Source organism: Oncorhynchus mykiss, chromosome 12 (assembly GCF_057628025.1).
Source record: "Oncorhynchus mykiss isolate SJ-2025 chromosome 12, ASM5762802v1, whole genome shotgun sequence".
Classification (NCBI taxonomy): domain Eukaryota; kingdom Metazoa; phylum Chordata; class Actinopteri; order Salmoniformes; family Salmonidae; genus Oncorhynchus; species Oncorhynchus mykiss.
This window is the reverse complement of record NC_143033.1, coordinates 92,974,431-92,994,724: the sequence shown is the minus strand read 5'-3', so window position 1 is coordinate 92,994,724 and position 20,294 is coordinate 92,974,431. Positions and strand designations below refer to the sequence as shown.

At 46.7% G+C, this 20,294-nt stretch overlaps 1 protein-coding gene across 23 annotated transcripts in view; it reads right to left on the bottom strand.

Annotated features, from left to right (window-relative positions):
- The window catches only part of LOC110486907 (trinucleotide repeat-containing gene 6C protein), a 77,932-nt gene that overhangs the window by 15,863 nt on the left and 41,775 nt on the right, over positions 1-20,294 (bottom strand). For 12 of the 23 annotated variants that reach the window (XM_090194111.1, XM_090194113.1, XM_090194115.1 and 9 more), the window contains exons 5-6: positions 4,372-7,008; positions 389-589 (exon numbers count right to left, since the gene is read on the bottom strand). In XM_090194111.1, coding sequence (XP_090050237.1) covers positions 389-589; positions 4,372-7,008 — 2,838 coding nt within the window. Of the gene's footprint in view, positions 1-388; positions 590-4,371; positions 7,009-9,176; positions 9,337-20,294 lie in introns of those variants that run through there. The other 11 variants (XM_090194121.1, XM_090194122.1, XM_090194123.1 and 8 more) reach the window with 1 other exon arrangement.

The following is a 20,294-nucleotide window of genomic DNA, read 5'->3' as shown; positions in this document are numbered from 1 at the left end:
GTCTGCAGGTAGCCTAGAGGTCTAGTGTCTGCAGGTAGCCTAGAGGTCTAGTGTCTGCAGGTAGCCTAGAGGTCTAGTGTCTGCAGGTAGCCTAGAGGTCTAGTGTCTGCAGGTAGCCTAGAGGTCTAGGCTACCTTGCGTAGCCTGCCGGTTGTTGGTTTGAATCCTCGAGCCGACTAGGTGCAAAATCTGTTGACGTGCCCTTGATCAAGACACTTAACCCTAATTGTTACTGTAAGTTGCTCTGGAAAAGAGCGTCTGCTAAATGACTCAAATGTTAAACATTTTGTAATGTAATGAGGTCCCAGCCATAGTGAAAACATCAGCAATTTCAATTAATCAGGAAAAATCTGATCTAATCTATAAAAAGTACTAGAGTCCTTCTCACCTGGTTTGCAAGGTGCAGATCCAAGGGGTGGGTTGCCCCGTCTGTAGGGTTCAGGGCTGTTGTCACCCACACCCCAGCCCCCATGGCTCCCGGTGGGTTTCCCCCAGGCGGAGGTCCCGTTGTCCACGCTGACCAGAGGAGGAGCAGGCTCCCCCCAGGAGGGCTCTGGTTTGGGGTGGGCACTGGAAGGCTCCCCCCAGCCTAGGAACAGGATGACTTTGAGGGCACACGTGGATTGGATAACAGTACAGAGAACAACGGACCCAAAACAAACTCTTGCTCTGGAACCTTAGGTCCATTTTGTTCACATGTTATAGGTCCAAAAGGCTCCTTATCAGTTTCTACCCCCAAGCCACAAGACGGCTGAACAATGAATCAAATGGCTGCCCCTCTGTTTATTATCTATGCATAGTCACTTTACCCCTACCTACATATTACCTCCACTACCCCGTACTCCCACACACTGACTCGGTACCGGTACCCGCGGTATATAATCTTGTTATTGTTACTTTTTTATGTACTTTTCTGAAGCAAATATTTACTAAATTAAGTCTTATTTCCTTAAAACGGCACTGTTGGTTAAGGGCTTGTAAGTAAGCATTTCACTGTAACGTCTACACACACCTGTTGTGTTCAGTGCATGGGATTTGTTTTTGATCCTACAGGAGAAACCCCTGCACTGCCCTTCATACACCTAACAAAATGCATGTATTGTCAATTTCAACATTGTGTGCATCCTTGTTCTAAATCTAAGTTTAAACAGTCACAGTGTAACAAAAACATCTAAGAAAATCATATTGCTAAAATGTACCATTCCTAACCTTTTCCTGGTTTCTACAATGCCCCTTTATGCAGGACAGGCTGGACCTTGGCCAGTCCAGGACAGAGGAGGCTGTTTAACTCTTGGCCCTGTCTGTGGTAACCAGTTGGCCTGGCTGAGAGTCAGGCAGCCCCATCTCTGCCTGTGCCAGTTTGTCTATTGCTCCAAGAGGTCTACTTCCTGGATCAGATTTCACTCTCTCAGTTATGATTATCTCCTCATCTCCTTTCCGTCATGACCACTGATGTTAAAGAAATCAATAGCTTGTCATTTTAAGTATCAGGGTTATGTGGGAAAGGAGTGAAGGAAACTAAAGACATATTTCAGTGTATACTGTATGGATACAAAACTTGTATTGTATTATTGTGTGTTGCATGGTTGATTGTGGTGCATAATAGAGCAGCATATGGGGCAGTGACTAGCCAGAACCAGCAGGGGATCTAAACTCTCCCTCTCTCCCCCTCCTCCGCTCCCTCTCTCCCCCCTCCTCCTCCTCCGCTCTCTCTCCCACTCTCCTCCTCCGCTCTCTCTCCCTCTCTCCTCCTCCTCTGCTCTCTCTCCCACTCTCCTCCTCCTCCGCTCTCCCCCCCCCTCCTCCTCCTCCTCCTCCCGCTCGCTCTCTCTCTCCTCCTCTAACTACTGACAGATGGTGGTTACTCCTATAATCACACACTTCCTCCACAGCTCAAACGTTTTGTGGCTCCAATCGCTATTTTCACAAGCCGGGTTAGTAAACAGCATTCTTGGGCTTCCTCCGCCACGTGTGCCCACGTGAGGTTGCCACAGTTACGCACACAGATGGGGGCGCCCGTGTTGTTGTTGTGAAATCAGAGGAGAGCGAGCTTCAGAGAAGTAAAAGGGGGTGGGGTCAGGGCGGGCTGGCATCGCTTTCGCCAATTTGGTTCTTCATTTAGATGGAAATCTAAGAGGCGAGGTTTTACCTTTAAACGGATCAACGTTTTGGAGCCAAGCATGTGTTCGCTGTGCGCCACCTAACAAGATGTTGTGTTGTCATAGGTAGAACAGACAACTATTTCCTTGTTCTTGTGTGTTCACAGTATAATAACAGTTGATTGAACTGCAACAACGGTTTTAAGATGCCGCTTTTTAACAAAACAACAAATCTTTATCAGGCCTGGCACAGTGAATTCATTCTGCCTGTTAGGTTTGTAAAACCCACAACACTGTTCTCCTCCCATGACTACATGTACAAAACGTAAACCCAACACGGTTCTCCTCCCATGACTACATGTACAAAACGTAAGCCCAACACTGTTCTCCTCCCATGACTACATGTACAAAACGTAAGCCCAACACGGTTCTCCTCCCATGACAACATGTACAAAACATAAACCCAACACGGTTCTCCTCCCATGACTACATGTACAAAACGTAAGCCCAACACGGTTCTCCTCCCATGACTACATGTACAAAACGTAAGCCCAACACTGTTCTCCTCCCATGACAACATGTACAAAACATAAACCCAACACGGTTCTCCTCCCATGACTACATGTACAAAACATAAACCCAACACGGTTCTCCTCGCATGACTACATGTACAAAACGTAAACCCAACACGGTTCTCCTCCCATGACTACATGTACAAAACGTAAACCCAACACGGTTCTCCTCCCATGACTACATGTACAAAACGTAAACCCAACACGGTTCTCCTCCCATGACTACATGTACAAAACGTAAGCCCAACACTGTTCTCCTCCCATGACTACATGTACAAAACGTAAGCCAGACACTGTTCTCCTCCCATGACTACATGTACAAAACGTAAGCCCAACACTGTTCTCCTCCCATGACAACATGTACAAAACATAAACCCAACACGGTTCTCCTCCCATGACTACATGTACAAAACATAAACCCAACACGGTTCTCCTCCCATGACTACATGTACAAAACGTAAACCCAACACGGTTCTCCTCCCATGACTACATGTACAAAACGTAAACCCAACACGGTTCTCCTCCCATGACTACATGTACAAAACGTAAGCCCAACACGGTTCTCCTCCCATGACTACATGTACAAAACGTAAACCCAACACGGTTCTCCTCCCATGACTACATGTACAAAACGTAAACCCAACACGGTTCTCCTCCCATGACTACATGTACAAAACGTAAACCCAACACGGTTCTCCTCCCATGACTACATGTACAAAACGTAAACCCAACACGGTTCTCCTCCCATGACTACATGTACAAAACGTAAACCCAACACGGTTCTCCTCCCATGACTACATGTACAAAACGTAAACCCAACACGGTTCTCCTCCCATGACTACATGTACAAAACGTAAACCCAACACGGTTCTCCTCCCATGACTACATGTGCAAAACGTAAGCCCAACACTGTTCTCCTCCCATGACTACATGTACAAAACGTAAGCCCAACACTGTTCTCCTCCCATGACTACATGTACAAAACGTAAGCCCAACACTGTTCTCCTCCCATGACAACATGTACAAAACATAAACCCAACACGGTTCTCCTCCCATGACTACATGTACAAAACATAAACCCAACACGGTTCTCCTCCCATGACTACATGTACAAAACGTAAACCCAACACGGTTCTCCTCCCATGACTACATGTACAAAACGTAAACCCAACACGGTTCTCCTCCCATGACTACATGTACAAAACGTAAGCCCAACACGGTTCTCCTCCCATGACTACATGTACAAAACGTAAACCCAACACGGTTCTCCTCCCATGACTACATGTACAAAACGTAAACCCAACACGGTTCTCCTCCCATGACTACATGTACAAAACGTAAACCCAACACGGTTCTCCTCCCATGACTACATGTACAAAACGTAAACCCAACACGGTTCTCCTCCCATGACTACATGTACAAAACGTAAACCCAACACGGTTCTCCTCCCATGACTACATGTACAAAACGTAAACCCAACACGGTTCTCCTCCCATGACTACATGTACAAAACGTAAACCCAACACGGTTCTCCTCCCATGACTACATGTGCAAAACGTAAACCCAACATTGCAGGACGCTTCACAACTTCATAAGACTCCTGATCTAAAAGCTAGATGGCATTGTCAAAACACAAGATTATCAAGGACACAATCACAGTAACACTATAAGCAGTCCATTCATAGAGTATGTCTTCTCACCTGGACCCATGAGGGGTGGTCTGCTGTGTGGTGGAGGCGCAGTCTGGTGAGGCATGGCTGTGTCCATGGGCCCACTGTTCTGGCCTGGGCCCTGGGGGTTGTGGCCCCCATGGCTCTGGAGGGGTGGTGGGGGGCCGTGGTAGGTGTGATGTGGTGGGTGGTTGTTGTTGTTTCCAGGGGGGCATGCGGGGGCGTTCCCTGGGGGTCTACCTTGGGGTGGCCCTCCTCCCCCAGGGTTGTTCTTGTCCCAGAGGTTGACCGTCTTGTTGTAGGCGCCCGGGTCGCCCCAAGCCGAGGTGCCGTCGTCAATCTCCATCTTGCGTCGGATGGAGGGTGGGGAAGGTTCCTCCCACCCTGTGGGCTCTCCTCCTGAGGGGTCCTGCTTGCTCCCTCCTCCTCCCCCGTTGCCCTCCCGGCCTGATACACTGGGCTTCACGGGGCCAGGGCCTCCCCAGGATCCCATGCTCCCTTCTCCACCTCCTGCCCCGCCCATGCTCCCTCTAACTCCTCCGCTATTGCCGTTGGAGCTCTCCTGGGGCTTGCCGCCCCATCCTTGGGCAGGGCAACTTGGGCGCTGCTGGGCCATCGCTGGCTCCCCCCAGCCTCCACCAACATTTCCCCCCATCCCCGGACCAGGTTTTCCCCAGCCTCGGTTGCTCTCTTTCCAGCCTCCTGCTCCTTCTCCCTCCCAGGGAGGGTTGGTGGTGGGACTGCTCTTCTTGCCATCTGCAGGCTCTCTCCAGTCCCCCCCTCCTCCATTGCCCCCTCCTCCAGCGCTGTTGCCCCAGCCGCTGTGGGGCGGCTTGGGCCCATCTCCCCAGCCCTGGGGCTTGGGGGCCTTGCCGTGGGAACCATCCCAGCTTGAGGACTTTTCCTCTGGAGCACCCCAGGACTGGTTCCCAGCTTTGGGCATGTTGGGGCCTGACCCGGGGCCTCCTGGTGGGGGGTTCCCCCAGCCCCCAGGACCGTTGGGGGGATTCTTGCTGCTCGGTGGTTCACCCCAGCCAGAGCCGGGTTGGCTGGCTGGAGGCTTGGAACCACCCCAGCCAGGGGCAGCCTGAGGACCAGGCCCGGGACCCTCGCTCTTGGGGTCAGCCTGATGAGGGGGTCCGTGGCTGGGGTTGGAGGGCCCTTGGGCTGGCTCGGTGGGAGTGTTGGGGCCGGAGCCTCCCCAAGAGTCCGTCCCGGCAGCATCTGCCTTTCGTTGGGTGCGTGCCGCCTCCTCCATGTCCCAGGACGTGTGCTGGCGGACGGGGGTCTGGCCCCAGCCTGTGTTGCACAGCACCCTGGGGTCCAGGTCAGGGGCTGGGAGCAGGGGGGCAGGCTCATCCCTGGACGACCGGTCCTGTCGGAGGGAGTGTCCCTCTCCATCCATGCCCTCGCTGCTGCCCTCGCTGGCCGCCGTGGTGCTAGGGGCTCGGGTGCTCCAGGATCTGGCCTGCTGGGGAGGAGAGCTGGGGGCGTCCCAGCCCCCCTGGACCTCGCCAGAATGCTGCTTCCCCCAGGCGTCTCTGCTGCTCTGGCCTCCCCAGCCTCCAGAGGTTCCACCACCACTGCTTCCATGGCTCCCCCAGCCCCCGGCCCCAGAGTCCCAGCCCGAAGGCTCCGCGGAGGAGGCGACTGACTTGGAGTCTCCATTGTTGCCCCAGACGGTGCTGCCATCCTCTCCATTGACCAGCTGGGAAGCTCCAGGAGGAGGCTGGCCCAGGGAGCCCATACCTCCGGAGGGGCCACTCCAGCCGGACACGCTGTGGATAGGGGGCTCCTGTTGCTTGCTAGTATGATTTGGTCCGTCAGTGTTAAGGTTCTGAGGTTCTGAGCTGAAAGACACATTCGTGGATGAGGATGGGTGTGGCTCAGATGATTCTCCCCAGGAGCTGCCTCCCCCAACCGGAAGGTTGCCGTTGGTGCCCCCCACCATGGATCCTCCTCTGATGCCGTTCCCCTGGGCGTGAGAGGTGCCTGGCGGGTTGCAGAGGTTTGGAGGGGGTTGAGAAGAAGGGGGTTGATTGGGGTTGGCTCCCCCTGAGCTGCTTGCCCCCGCTCCTCCGCCCCCGTCGTGCCCCAGAACGGGCCAGGCCGAAGGGTTGGCATTGGGGTTCAGGTTCAAGTTGGAGGTGGTGGAGGAAGAGGAGCCCCAACCCCTGCCTCCTCCTCCTCCCATTGGGCCATCACTCTTCCCCTCCCCACCCCCGACAGAGGAGGACTGAGGAGGGCCATGGGGGGAGGGACCGGGACCAGATCCCCAGCCCCGATTGGCTGCTCCTTGGCTGGAGGCCATGCCGACCGTGCCTGCCCCAGGGTGATTGGCTGAGCTGCCGGGCCCAGAGCTGGCTCCTTTGCTGCTGGGGTAGTTGGCAGGAAAGTGGCCTGTCTGGCCGTTGGCCCCCGTGGCCATGCTCATACTGCTGCTGCTGGCCGGGTCAGTGTCCGAGGGGCATCCTCCTGCAGGGCCCTGGCTCTGGCTGCTGCGGGAAATGGAGGGCCAGGCCTCGGTGTCGCTCTCGTCGATGATCACTGTATCCCAGCCACTGTGATTGGCCGACGCTGAGGCGGAAGTGGCACTCCGATTGGCTGGCTGGTGTCCCCAATGGGGATTCTCATAATGGGCTCCCGGGCCACTCTGTGGGGGCAGCTCTGTTGGATGAGAGAGGATGGAGAGAAAGAGAGGATGGAGGGAGAGAGAGGGAGAAAGGGACAAGGTTAGTTTGTCTTCATACCTAGAAGATAACATGACAACAGTTGGCATCTAAACATATGCCAAGAGTGTGCAGAGCTGTCCTCAAGGCAAAGGGTGGCTACTTTGAGGAATCTCAAATGTAACATATATTTTGATTTGTTTAACACTTTTTTGGTTACTACATGATTCCATATGTGTCATTTCATAGTTTATGTCTTCACTATTATTTTACAAAGTAGAAATTAGTACAAATAAAGAAAAACCTTTGAATGAGTAAGTGTTGAAAACTTTTGACCGGTAGTGTATATGCCAAAATGTTCCCAAACTGGAGATTTAACCGATGATGGAGGACCCTTCAATTCTGGCTTCTGGAGCCCACCAGTCCCCATCTACACAGTTCCCGGCTGCGCCTCACAAAAGGATAGTTTTAAAATCAGCCAGTTAAGATTAGAATTTCGATTACAACGTGCGCATAGGCTGTACTTGTTTAAATAGCCTACAATGTTTATTCAGCTCAAATTTACTCACGAGGCGATGGCATACAACTCAGTGTAGGTATAGGCTAGTGTTTTTATTGGTTTTCTGTATTCATTTCAGGTTCACAGTACTGACCGAACCGAGGTCCCCGTACAGAACAGTTCGGTGCGAATACGCCACTGCGTATAACTAACTATAAGTTAAGTAAAACTATAAGATGTCATTTGGTTTGCTAACTTGTTAGCTAAGTGGCTCGATGTTAAGATCAAGCTTCTTGGTTACAGCAGAGACATTCAATCCCCTCCTGGATCAAGAACCCGGTTGCCTAAATGATTTTGTGTGTCATTATTTTGATAACTAAATAGCTCCCCCTTGTGTGCACTTCTGGTAATACAGTATACCCCGGTATGGTACAGTATGACAATCTGTCTACTGTCCAACCCTGGTTGAAATGTTGTGGGAGTTCTGTTTATTCTGCATATTTCCAAATACCCCGGTATACAGTATTAACGGTATATCGCCCAAGCCTAGTAATCGCAACAGCTTTACCCTAGTTGCAGCCATCTTGGAATAAAGTGGGAGGCCTAGGTGGAGTCCACCGGCAGATCCGAAGACACCCATCCTCAGTCCTAACCCTTGACCCCTTGAGTCCTGCAGTTCAGCCTCAGTCTGGTCCTGACACCAGCTTCACAAACATTTGGCTCGACTGATAACCACTCTGCCCTGGAGTGTATTCGATTAGGTGAAACACTTTACATTTGTTCCGGCATCATTGTGATGTGTACAGCTGATATGACAAACACAAGTACCTAAACTACACAATACAACATTTATATCTGAATGTTTCGTAACGTTGCACCCCTGCTGTACAGAAGATTGCCTCCCAGTCCCCTCAAATCGCTCTACTGCCTCTACTCCTCAAACCCAAACAGTAGGATTTCTTTCTCTTCCAATAAAGAAACCACTGCTGAGAGAGGCTTGGGTAACAACAGTTCTAGAACTATCCCCTGAAGCAGCTTGGTGCATAAGAAGTGAGTCAGTCCAAAAGCCGTGGTAATCACTCTGCCGCCGCGTCAGTTCCCTCTCGTTGTTTTGGGTGTGTCTCCACATGCATGTGTGAGCGGAACGGACTGCACACACACAGCGTCTGCTTTTGTCTGATCTTTAAATGGGGAGAGATGCTGTTTGTCTGCAAGCTTTTGCTGGCTGTCTGTCTCTCACTCTCTGCAGAGCTTAGGCTTCTTCCAATGATTATATACAAATGGAAAAACAGAAAGAGAGGGAGGGAGAAAAGGGCAGTGTCTCAGACACAGCGGTGTGGTTTCTGTGGTGTAGTACAGGACGCCATTTTATCAAATCTGAACCAGAGCCAAAAACGCTCAGAGCTACAGTCTGTATCTGTTTCTCTCTCTCTCTTCCTGCAGCACGGTCGCTTCTCTGAAAAAACACACTAAAACTATCCTCATGAAGATATTCATCAGAATGTCATCTGTCGCTGCTGGATGTTTTCCGTTGCAAAATCGTACTTATCTTAGTACTTGCATGCATTTAAAGGCAATCGCGCACTACAATGCACAATGCAGTGAAAGACGCCCAGCGAATAAAGAGAAAGAGAGGGGGGATCACGGGCGAAAAGCAGGAACACTACCTGAGGAGAGGTACCTTCCGACCATGGTGAGCGAGCGCTACGTTTGGAGCGAAGCGGTGGCGGCGCAGGCGGCCATCCCCGTGTGTCTCTAGTCTCAATATGTCTGCTCGGCTCGCCAGGGCTTTCAGAGGCTCATTTTTGAAATACTGCCAAGAAGCTGCGAGCTCTCGCGGCATGAGAGAGAGAGACACACACCCTCCCCCCTCTGCTCTGCTCCAGCCTGCTTTGGCTTGGCTAGAGCCATCCTGCCCCTCTCTCTTTCTCTCTGGCTTTATTTAGAACTCCGCTCTATTCCTATCCATGGAGAGAGGATATTCTCTCTCAGAGAGAGTAGGGGCAGGCGTAGAGGGTTATGGTTAAAGCCGAGAGCATTTCATTGTGCACTCAATCCGCTCGCTCACGAGAGAGAAAAAACTAAACAAAAGGGAGATTCCTTTTTGCTGCCTCCCTCCCTCCCGCTTTCATGCTTTTGGAGTCGTCACTAAATGTTTAGCCAGGACCCCTCCATTTACATTGAGCACAGCCTGGCCACAATGGGAGCCTCTCCAAAAGCAGAAGAGAGGAAGAGTTTTTGCTGCATCGTTGAGTGTACAGGAATGACACTCAAATGTGCACACACATACGCAGGAAAACATACATGTTCACCCACACACTCAGACAATAACACGCATCGACACATGCAGGTATGCAGACACATTCTATGCACATATGCATCCAGATACATATGCATGTACACATATCATATGCATGTGTGTGTACACACACACACACACACACACACACACACACTCCTCCCCCTCCTGCTTCACAATGATTTCCTATAGTATGCTGGCAGATGACGCAAAAACTGCTGTTGTGTGACGTCCCAAACAGAGACAGACTAGTCTGCAGCGGGACTACACAGCACATACCAGAGCAGCTCCCTGGAACGCAAAACAGACACAGTTTGGCCCGGAGAAACACTACCACTTCAACGGCTGCATGGAAAACAGCATAAACACATGAAATGAAGCTCACATGGAGGTGGGCAGGAGGCCAAGAAGAGCTAAACGTCTGTCTTTACACAGTGAGGTCTGGAGTGACGGAGTGAGGGAGAGAGAGATAGAGGGAGGGAGGAGAGAGATAGAGGGAGGGAGGGAGGGAGAGAGAGATAGAGGGAGGGAGGGGAGGAAAGGGAAAGCATGGCAAAGACAGGGAGAAGAAGAGAGAAAATTAGGTAGAGAGACAGCAGAGAGGAGGGGTTAGAGAAAAAGAGAGCTAAACAGAGGAGGAGGGGCAGGCCGCTACCGGGCGCTAGCTAGAGGCAGGCCGCTACCGGGCGCTAGCTAGAGGCAGGCCGCTACCGGGCGCTAGCTAGAGGCAGGCCGCTATCGGGCGCTAGCTAGAGGCAGGCCGCTATCGGGCGCTAGCTAGAGGCAGGCTGCTATCGGGCGCTAGCTAGAGGCAGGCCGCTATCGGGCGCTAGCTAGAGGCAGGCCGCTACCGGGCGCTAGCTAGAGGCAGGCCGCTATCGGGCGCTAGCTAGAGGCAGGCCGCTACCGGGCGCTAGCTAGAGGCAGGCCGCTACCGGGCGCTAGCTAGAGGCAGGCCGCTACCGGGCGCTAGCTAGAGGCAGGCCGCTATCGGGCGCTAGCTAGAGGCAGGCCGCTATCGGGCGCTAGCTAGAGGCTTGCAAAAGAGAAGCAGTAACAGCAGCAGCTCCTAAACTAACTGAAGGTGGGTATTGTTTACAAACGAACCTCTACTGCTCCAACACACAATACGTCCAAGTCCCACCAGAAGAACAGTGGTTCCTTATGTGGAAACCCAGGCCCCAGCCTTTTCCACTGTGTGTGTGGTGTGTGTCAACGTGCAGTGAGGTCATCAAAGACTCTCTGATTGGTGCTTTGTGTATAAATAATGCCCTTCATGTAAACTGTCTGGATGGCACTTACCCAAACCTCCAATCCACTACCTCGCTGCCGTTTCCCAGAAACGCGGACGGATGGTGAATTGCAATCTCAGCCTAGACATTGCTGTTGATAAGGTTTTTGTTTAGTAGTTTTTCCTTTCATTATGTTTCAACAAGTTGGGTTTGTAGGGTGAGAGTGTGAAAGTGAGGGAGATGAGGAGAGGAAGAGAGTGTGAAGGTGAGGGAGATAAGGAAGAGAGTGTGAAGGTGAGGGAGATAAGGAGAGGAAGAGAGTGTGAAAGAAAGTGAGAGCAGGAGGAGAGCTGGATAGTCACAGTCAGCACAGAGAATGAGAAAAAGTGGAAGAGAGAGTGAAGAAGAGATGGATGTGTTAGTCAGATCTCAGCTGGGTTGGTCCAGGCATAATGAAGACCCCCGGGGGCAGGAGAGGAGAGGCTTGTAGAGAGAAAGACGGCTGCTCTTTCAATCCTTCCAACCAGACACACACTATTACTTACCATACACACACACTGCTGCACCCCCACCATCAAACCTCCTCTACCATTCCCATGATTAGCCTACAGTCTGATGACTATTGGCCCATAGAGAAACAATATTAGATGAAAACATGTTCAACTGAATTGTGTGCTGTCCTGTCAACACACTCACCCTGAGTAAGGCACAAGCCCAGTACGCTATAAACAGATGTAACCCAGAAAAGCTGCAACTTCGAGTGGCAGACTTTATTCAACATCATCTTGATTATAGAAGAGCAACAAACATTGGGTCTGAGACGAAAACAAAGCAGGCCATGCAAACACGGAGATTACCACAACAAACTGTAATGTGGGTAAATAACTGATAGTAGAAAATGGCAGCATTACATACAGCAGGGACGTCCTTGTATTGCTTTGACTACTATGAAGTAGAGATATAGCTGGATGTTTGTCTCAGTTTGTTCAAGGCCACTGAGTCTTGTATTGTTGACCATACCTGTTCTAATAGATTCAGTGGAGTACAATCTATAGATAGAAATCTGAAGAATAGTGCTGAGACAAAGGACTATTGACTAAGCCCCAGGTGGCACAGGCCTTCTAATAATAAAGTAACCACCATGCAAGTAGTGTGTGTGTGTGTGTGTGTGTGTGTGTGTAGCCCGTCACTGTACGGTTACAAAACATTTAGACGGGCAGAGGGGAGGGGGCAGTGTGAGGGAAGACAGATAAGGTCTTACACAACAACCTCCACTGTGTCCCTGTTCTCCTGTTGTGTGTGTAGACGTCGTGACGTAAATCTGGCGACACCACTGGCGGCCATTGGGCCACAGAAAAGGCAAGTTGGGTCCTCAGCTCAACGAGAGGAGACACCAACAGACAGACTCTAGGATGGCAGCCTATCGCTGGGGTCCTACAGCTTCCAGTGTTATGCAGTTGTTTCAGCTTGCTCTTGATAAAATAAGAATCTGGTAGATGACTCCTACACTGTAGAATTGTATTGAGTATCATTGGGATGGAGCTTAGTGCATAGGCGTTAATGCACAACAACCCTACTGCTAAAATATGTAAAGGTAACACTTCTTTGAGTGCTGTTATCAGGACACAGCCATACTTTAAAAAGCAATGCAAAACGCCCTCATAAAAGCCAACTACAGATGTAGGATCTCAATTTGATCACCCTGTTGCAGGACAACAGATCAACCGCTACGAAAATGTGCATTAATTATAATCCATATTTCCTGTTGCTGCAAGACTATTTTCCTGCTGTAACAAACATCCTCAAATTAAGATACCTCGATTTTATTACATTCAGCCTTTTCTAAAATTGAATAAATAGTTTTTTCCCTCATCAATCTACAGACAATACCCTATAATGACCAAGCAATTTTTATTTTATTTATTATTATTATTATTTTTAACATTTTTGATAATTTATAAAAAAAAGTGAAAACTGAAATATCACATTTAAATTCACTACCGTTCAGAAGTTTGGGGTCACTTAGAAATGTACTTGTTTTTGAAAGAAAAGCACATTTGTCCATTAAAATAACATCAAATTTATCAGAAATACAGTGTAGATGTTGTTAATGTTGCAAATGACCATTGTTGCCGGAAACATAGGCGTATAGAGGCCCAATATCAGCAACCATCACTCCTGTGTTCCAATGGCACATTGTGTTAGCTAATCCAAGTTTATCATTTTAAAATGCTAATTGATCATTAGAAAACCCTTTTGAAATTGTTAGCACAGCTGAAAACTGTTGTTCTGATTAAAGAAGCAATACAACTGGCCTTCTTTAGACTAGTTGAGAATCTGGAGCATCAGAATTTGTGGGTTCGATTACAGGCTCAAAATGGCTAGAAACAAAGACCCTTCTTCTGAAACTCATCAGTCTAAGGACATTTCTAAGTGACCCCAAACGTTTGAACGGTAGTGTTCGTATTCAGACCCTTTACTCAGGACTTTGTTGAAGCACCTTTGGCAGTGGTTATGGCCTCGAGTCTTCTTGGGTATGATGCTACAAGCTTGGCACACATGTATTTGGTGAGTTTCTCCCATTCTTCTCTGCAGATCCTCTCAAGCTCTGTCAGGTTGGATGGGGAGTTTTGCTGCACAGCTATTTTTAGGTCTCCCCAAAGTAGAGGTTGACCAATTAATCAAAATGCCCGATTAATAAGGGCCGATTTCAAGTTTTCATAACAATTGGAAATCTGTATTTATGGACACCGATTTGGCCAAGTTTTATTAAAAATGTTTACACCTTTATTTAATCTTTATTTAACTAGGCAAGTCAGTTAAGAACACATTCTAATTTTCAATGACGGCCTAGGAATGGTGGGTTAACTGCCTTGTTCAGGGGCAGAACGACAGATTTTTACCTTGTCAGCTCGGGGATTCAATCTTGCAACCTTACAGTTACCTAGTCCAACGCTCTAACCACCTGCCTCATTGCACTCCACGAGGAGCCTGCCTGTTACGCGAATGCAGTAAGCCAAGGTAAGTTGCTAGCTACCATTAAACTTATCTTATAAAAAAAAAATCAATCAATCATAATCACTAGTTAACTACACATGGTTGATATTACTAGTTTATCTAGCGTGTCCTGCGTTGCATATAATCGATGCGGTGCGTATTCACGAAAAAGGACTGTTCTAGCTCCTATGTGTACCTAACCATAAACATCAATGCCTTTCTTAAAATCAATACACAGAAGTATATATTTTTAAACCTGCATATTTAGCTAAAAGAAATCCAGGTTAGCAGGCAATATTAACCAGGTGAAATTGTGTCAATTCTCTTGCATTCATTGCACGCAGAGTCAGGGTATATGCAACAGTTTGGGCCACCTAATTTGCCAGAATTTTACGTAATTATGACATAACATTGAAGGTTGTGCAATGTAACAGCAATATTTAGACTTATGGATGCCACCCGTTAGATAAAATACGTAACGGTTCCGTATTTCACTGAAAGAATAAACGTCTTGTTTTTGAGATAATAGTTTCCGGATTTGGCCATATTAATGACCTAAGGCTCGTATTTCTGTGTGTTATTATGTTATAATCAAGTCTATGATTTGATAGAGCAGTCTGACTGAGCGATGGTAGGCACCAGCACGCTTGTAAGCATTCATTCAAACAGCACTTTTGTGGGTTTTGCCAGCAGCTCTTCGCAATGCTTCAATCATTGCGCTGTTTATGACTTCAAGCCTATCAACTCCCGAGATTAGGCTGGTGTAACCAATGTGAAATGGCTAGCTAGTTAGCGGGGTGCGCGCTAATAGCTTTTCAAACGTCACTCGCTCTGAGACTTGGAGTAGTTATTCCCCTTGCTCTGCATGGGTAACGATGCTTGGAGGATGGCTGTTGTCAATGTGTTCCTGGTTCGAGCCCAGGTACGTGCGAGGATCAGAGACGGAAGCTATAGTGTTACACTGGCAATAATAAAGTGCCTATAAGAACATCCAATAATCAAAGGTATATGAAATACAAATGGTATAGAGAGAAATAGTCCTATAATAACTACAACCTAAAACCTCTTACCTGGGAATATTGACTCATGTTAAAAGGAACCACCAGCTTTCATATGTTCTCATGTTCTGAGCAAGGAACTTAAACGTTGGCTTTCTTACATGGCACATATTGCACTTTTACTTTCTTCTCCAACACTTTTTGTTATTGCATTATTAAAACCAAATTGAACATGTCTCATTATTTATTTGAGGCTAAATTGATTTTATTGATCTATTATATTAAGTTAAAATAAGTGTTCATTCAGTATTGTTGTAATTGTCATTATTACAAATAAAGAAATAAATTGTCCGATTAATCGGTATCGGCTTTTTTTGGTCCCCCAATAATCGGTATCGGCATTGAAAAATCATAAATCGGTCGACCTCTACTCCAGAGATGTTCGGTCGGGTTCAAGTCCGGGGTGTGGCTGGGCCACTCAAGGACATTCAGAGACTTGTCCCGAAGCCACTCCTGTATTGTCTTGGTTGTGTGCTTAGGGTTGTTGTCCTGTTGGAAGGTGAACCAGTCTGAGGTCCTGAGCGCTCTGGAGCAGGTTTTCGTCAAGGATCATTGTACTTTTCTCCGTTCATCTTTCCTTCGATCCTGACTAGTCTCTAAGTCCCTGCCGCTGAAAAACATCCCCAAAGCATGATTCTGCCACCACCATGCTTCACCGTAGAGATGGTGCCAGGTTTCCTCCAGACGTGACGCTTTGCATCAGCTTGGTTTCATCAGACCAGAGAGTCTAGTTTCTCATGGTCAGAGTCCTTTAGGCACCTTCTGGCAAACTCCAAGCCGGCTGTCATGTGCCTTTTACTGAGTGGCTTCCGTCTGGCTCCTCTATCATAAAGGTCTAATTGGTGGAGTGCTGCAGAGATGGTTGTCCTTCTGGGTGGTTCTCCCATTTCCACAGAGGATCTCTGGAGCTCTGTCAGAGTGACCATCTGGTTCTTGGTCACTTCCCTGACAAAGGCCCTTCTCCCCCGATTGCTCAGATTGGCCGGGCGGCCAGCTCTAGGAAGTGTCTTGGTGGTTCCAAACTTCTTCAATTCAATAATGAGGAGGCCACTGTGTTATTGGGGAACTTCAAATGCTAAAGAAATGTTTTGGTACCCTTCCCCAGATCTGTGCCTCGACACAATCCTGTCTCGGAGCTCTACAGACAATTCCTTCAACCTTGTTCTCTCTGATATGCACTGTACTTATAAGGTATCTATTTATTTTTAATACATTTTCAGAAATTTCTTTGAAACCTGTTTTAGTTTTGTCATTATGGGGTATTGATGATTTTTTTTTATTTAATAAATTTTAGAATAAGGTTGGAACGTAACAAAATGTGGGAAAAATCAAGAGTAGGAATACTTTCCGAATCCAAACATAACACCATTGATTGTGTGTAGGGGCTGTGACGGTGTTGGAAGTTGAGGTTAGGGTCATTTGCCAAGTCAACCAGGATTAGAGCATAGACTTCACTATTACCATTACACTATCATCAATAGCATTTCAATTATTATTATTATTCAAGTTATTATTACCTCTAAATTAAGTCTAGTATTCCAATTAAGAAATGTCAGATTGTCAATACCAAAATGTGACAATTTAACACACAGGCTATCAGAATCAAAAGAAATGTGCAAATTTCAGTGTTTTGATACACTACGATACACTGGTTTGTGTGTCCATTTTGTTTCAATGTTACTGTTGTCTTAGACCTAAAAAGCCCTATGTAAAAAGGGGAGGTCACAATTCTATTTGTACATGGATATGCTTCTTAATTAATAAACATATTTGGAACAACCCAATACACTTCACTATAATCATGGCATTTCATTATTATTATTTAGGTTATTACTTATAAATATTAAGAGAAGACCCCCACAATGAGAGAAATAATGTAGGCTAAGCGACTGAAAATAGGCCTTTTACAAGAATAAATCATGACAGGAGCATATGATTCTTATTAGATGGATTCCAGACAGGCTACTTCAGCAAACTTTCTGAGTGGACATATAGGCCAGTAGAGAGAGAGAATCAGCGAACTCACACACACCACTGTAAAAGGACCCGTCAATCAAAGCCACCAGTATGTCAGTCAAGAGCAAATATTTCTCCCTTCCTTAAAACATATAAAAACCCCTAGGCCTACCATAGGCTTTCTGAAAGTAGGCTATAAGATCATGAATTGGCAAGGAACGTATGAAGAGGAGAAACAGATGTGATTGTCATACTATCATTAAAATAGCAGCAAATAAAAAGGCTAAATGTCCATAGCCTATTTATCAGCGTTGATTAGTCTATAAAATTAAGAAACGATTCTGTATCAAATTATACCATGTCAGGTTGGAGAGGACGGGCACATTATAGGCCTCAGAGCCAGAACAACCTTGTCGACTGCTGTTGAATAATGAATAAATAGTCAGACACATCCAACCTTTTTAAAAAGATAAGAGTTATTCATCTACTAGCAGGGAATGATAAGGTGCAGTGTAGGCTAGAACACCAGCGCTTCTACACCCCGGTGCATCGAGAGGTTGAGCTGCTGAAGCATCAAACAACTGTTGGAAAGAGGAGACGTAGACACTTTAATAGACTAAGTCAGCAAAACAATTGCTTATAGTCATTAGTAAATACTCCCGCTATTAAGCCAAGTTGATCTACCTTATAGTTCATCTTAAATATTTCCCCCCCAAAATGATTGTATGCCTATTTCCATGGTTGACTGTTATTGATTTTATATATTTCATCCATAACTGTCAGTTACAGGGTTATTCAATTGCCGTCACAGACGTATTTATGTGCATTTTACAGTGACTGTTCTTTCTGATGCATTTGGGGTGGCAGGGTAGCCTAGTGGTTAGAGCGTTGGACTAGTAACCGGAAGGTTGCAAGTTCAAATCCCCGAGCTGACAAGGTCGTTCTGCCCCTGAACAGGCAGTTATCCCACTGACTTGCCTGGTTTAATAAAGGTAAAATAAAATAAAAATAAATGTGTAATAATTTGGGGTAGGTGCAACATAAGACAAAAAAGGTTTGAGTGAGAGGACCAACACCTCTCTAAAGCCTGCACAGTAAGTCATTTCAATGCACTTTTATGACTGAAAGAAGAGTCTTCAACAAAAAGGTGCATTTTGTTTTTAGCTCTCCTAGCTGTGCTGTTGAGGAACAAGCACACTTGGTGTTTTGTTTGGAATACAGGCCTGCATCCCTGCCATCACACAATTACAGTTGTTGTTTACGTGATCCAAGGCAGTTCATAATGTTGGTGAACATAAGTGCATTCAGATGCGTGGTCTGTGGCAAATGTTGTCCACAATACAACAAACACAGGCTCATTGTGTTCAGGATAACCCAGGGTAAAACACCAGGTCATCTTGTAACTGTACATCAAATACAGCCATCATAAATGTTGTCCACAATACAACAAACACAGGCTCATTGTGTTCAGGATAACCCAGGGTAAAACACCAGGTCATCTTGTAACTGTACATCAAATACAGCCATCATAAATGTTGACACTGACATGGACATGGAAATGTGTTGACACTGTATATTCCATTCATTTTATGATATGGAAGTGTGAAGTGCACATTTGGACTCCCAGGTGTTTGGCTTGCTTGTATGACATCAGTGGTATTTATTATAATCCTTAATGTCTCATCTTTCAAAAGTACTGTACATCGAGTCCTCTTAATTTACTCAGACAACAAAACAATGCGGGAGGGATGGGGGAAACTTAACCCACTGTTCCTGGGCCGTCATTGAAAGTAAGAATTTGTTCTTAACGGACTTGCCTAGTTCAATAAAGGGAAAATAAAAATACGCTATTGTCCGGTTGAAATATTATTGATTATTTAGACAATTGACAACATGAGGATAAATTATAAACTTCGTTTGACATGTTGAGGAACTTTACCGGTACAATTAGGATGTATTCGTCTGCATGTTTTGACCTCCTCGGAGCCAGTGGATTACTGAACAAAACGCACCAACAAAACAGAGTTTTTGGGATATAAAGAGGGGCTTTATCGAACAAAACGCACCAACAAAACAGAGTTTTTGGGATATAGAGGGACTTTATCGAACAAAACGCACCAACAAAACAGAGTTTTTGGGATATAGAGGAACTTTATCGAACAAAACGCACCAACAAAACAGAGTTTTTGGGATATAAAGAGGGGCTTTATCGAACAAAACGCACCAACAAAACAGAGTTTTTGGGATATAAAGAGGGGCTTTATCGAACAAAACGCACCAACAAAACAGAGTTTTTGGGATATAAAGAGGGACTTTATCAAACAAAACGCACCAACAAAACAGAGTTTTTGGGATATAAAGAGGGACTTTATCGAACAAAACGCACCAACAAAACAGAGTTTTTGGGATATAAAGAGGGACTTTATCGAACAAAACGCACCAACAAAACAGAGTTTTTGGGATATAAAGAGGGACTTTATCGAACAAAACGCACCAACAAAACAGAGTTTTTGGGATATAAAGAGGGACTTTATCGAACAAAACAAATATTCATTGTGTAGCTGGGACTCTTGTGACTGCAACCATATGAAGACCTTCAAAGGCAAGTGATTCGTTTTTTCGCTATTTCTGACTTTTGTAATTCCTTTACTTGGTTGTAAAATATTAGTATCGAGTTGCTATCCTCACATAATAGCATCGTTTGCTTTCGCCGAAAAGCCTTTTTGAAATCTGACATGTTGGCTGGATTCACAACACGTGTAGCTTTAATTTGGTGTCTTGCATGTCTGATTTAATGAACGTTTGATTTTTATAGTAATTTATTTGAATTTGGCACTCTACATTTTCCCTGGCGTTTGGCCAGGTGGGACCCTAGCATCCCACATATCCCAGAGAGGTTAACAAGAAGTTCATCTTTAAGCCAATGTGTAACACTTGTATTTTTTATGAATGTTTATTATGACTATATCTGTATGTTGAATTTGGCGCTCTGCAATTTCAGCGGATTTTGTCGATGTGGGTCGCTAGTGGAACGCCTGCGCCAGAAAGATTAAAGAGAGAGCGGGTGGGAGCTGCGTAGGAGCTGTACGACTCTGTATGCTACGTGTCTGTACTGTAGTGTAGCGTGTCAGAGGAGATAGAGCTGTATGCTGGTCCAGCACCATCTTGCGGCCCTACAGTGTCTCCCTGGCCTATCCCAGCAGCCCAGAGAAAGAGAGACAGAGAGCGCGCGAGTGAGCAGAG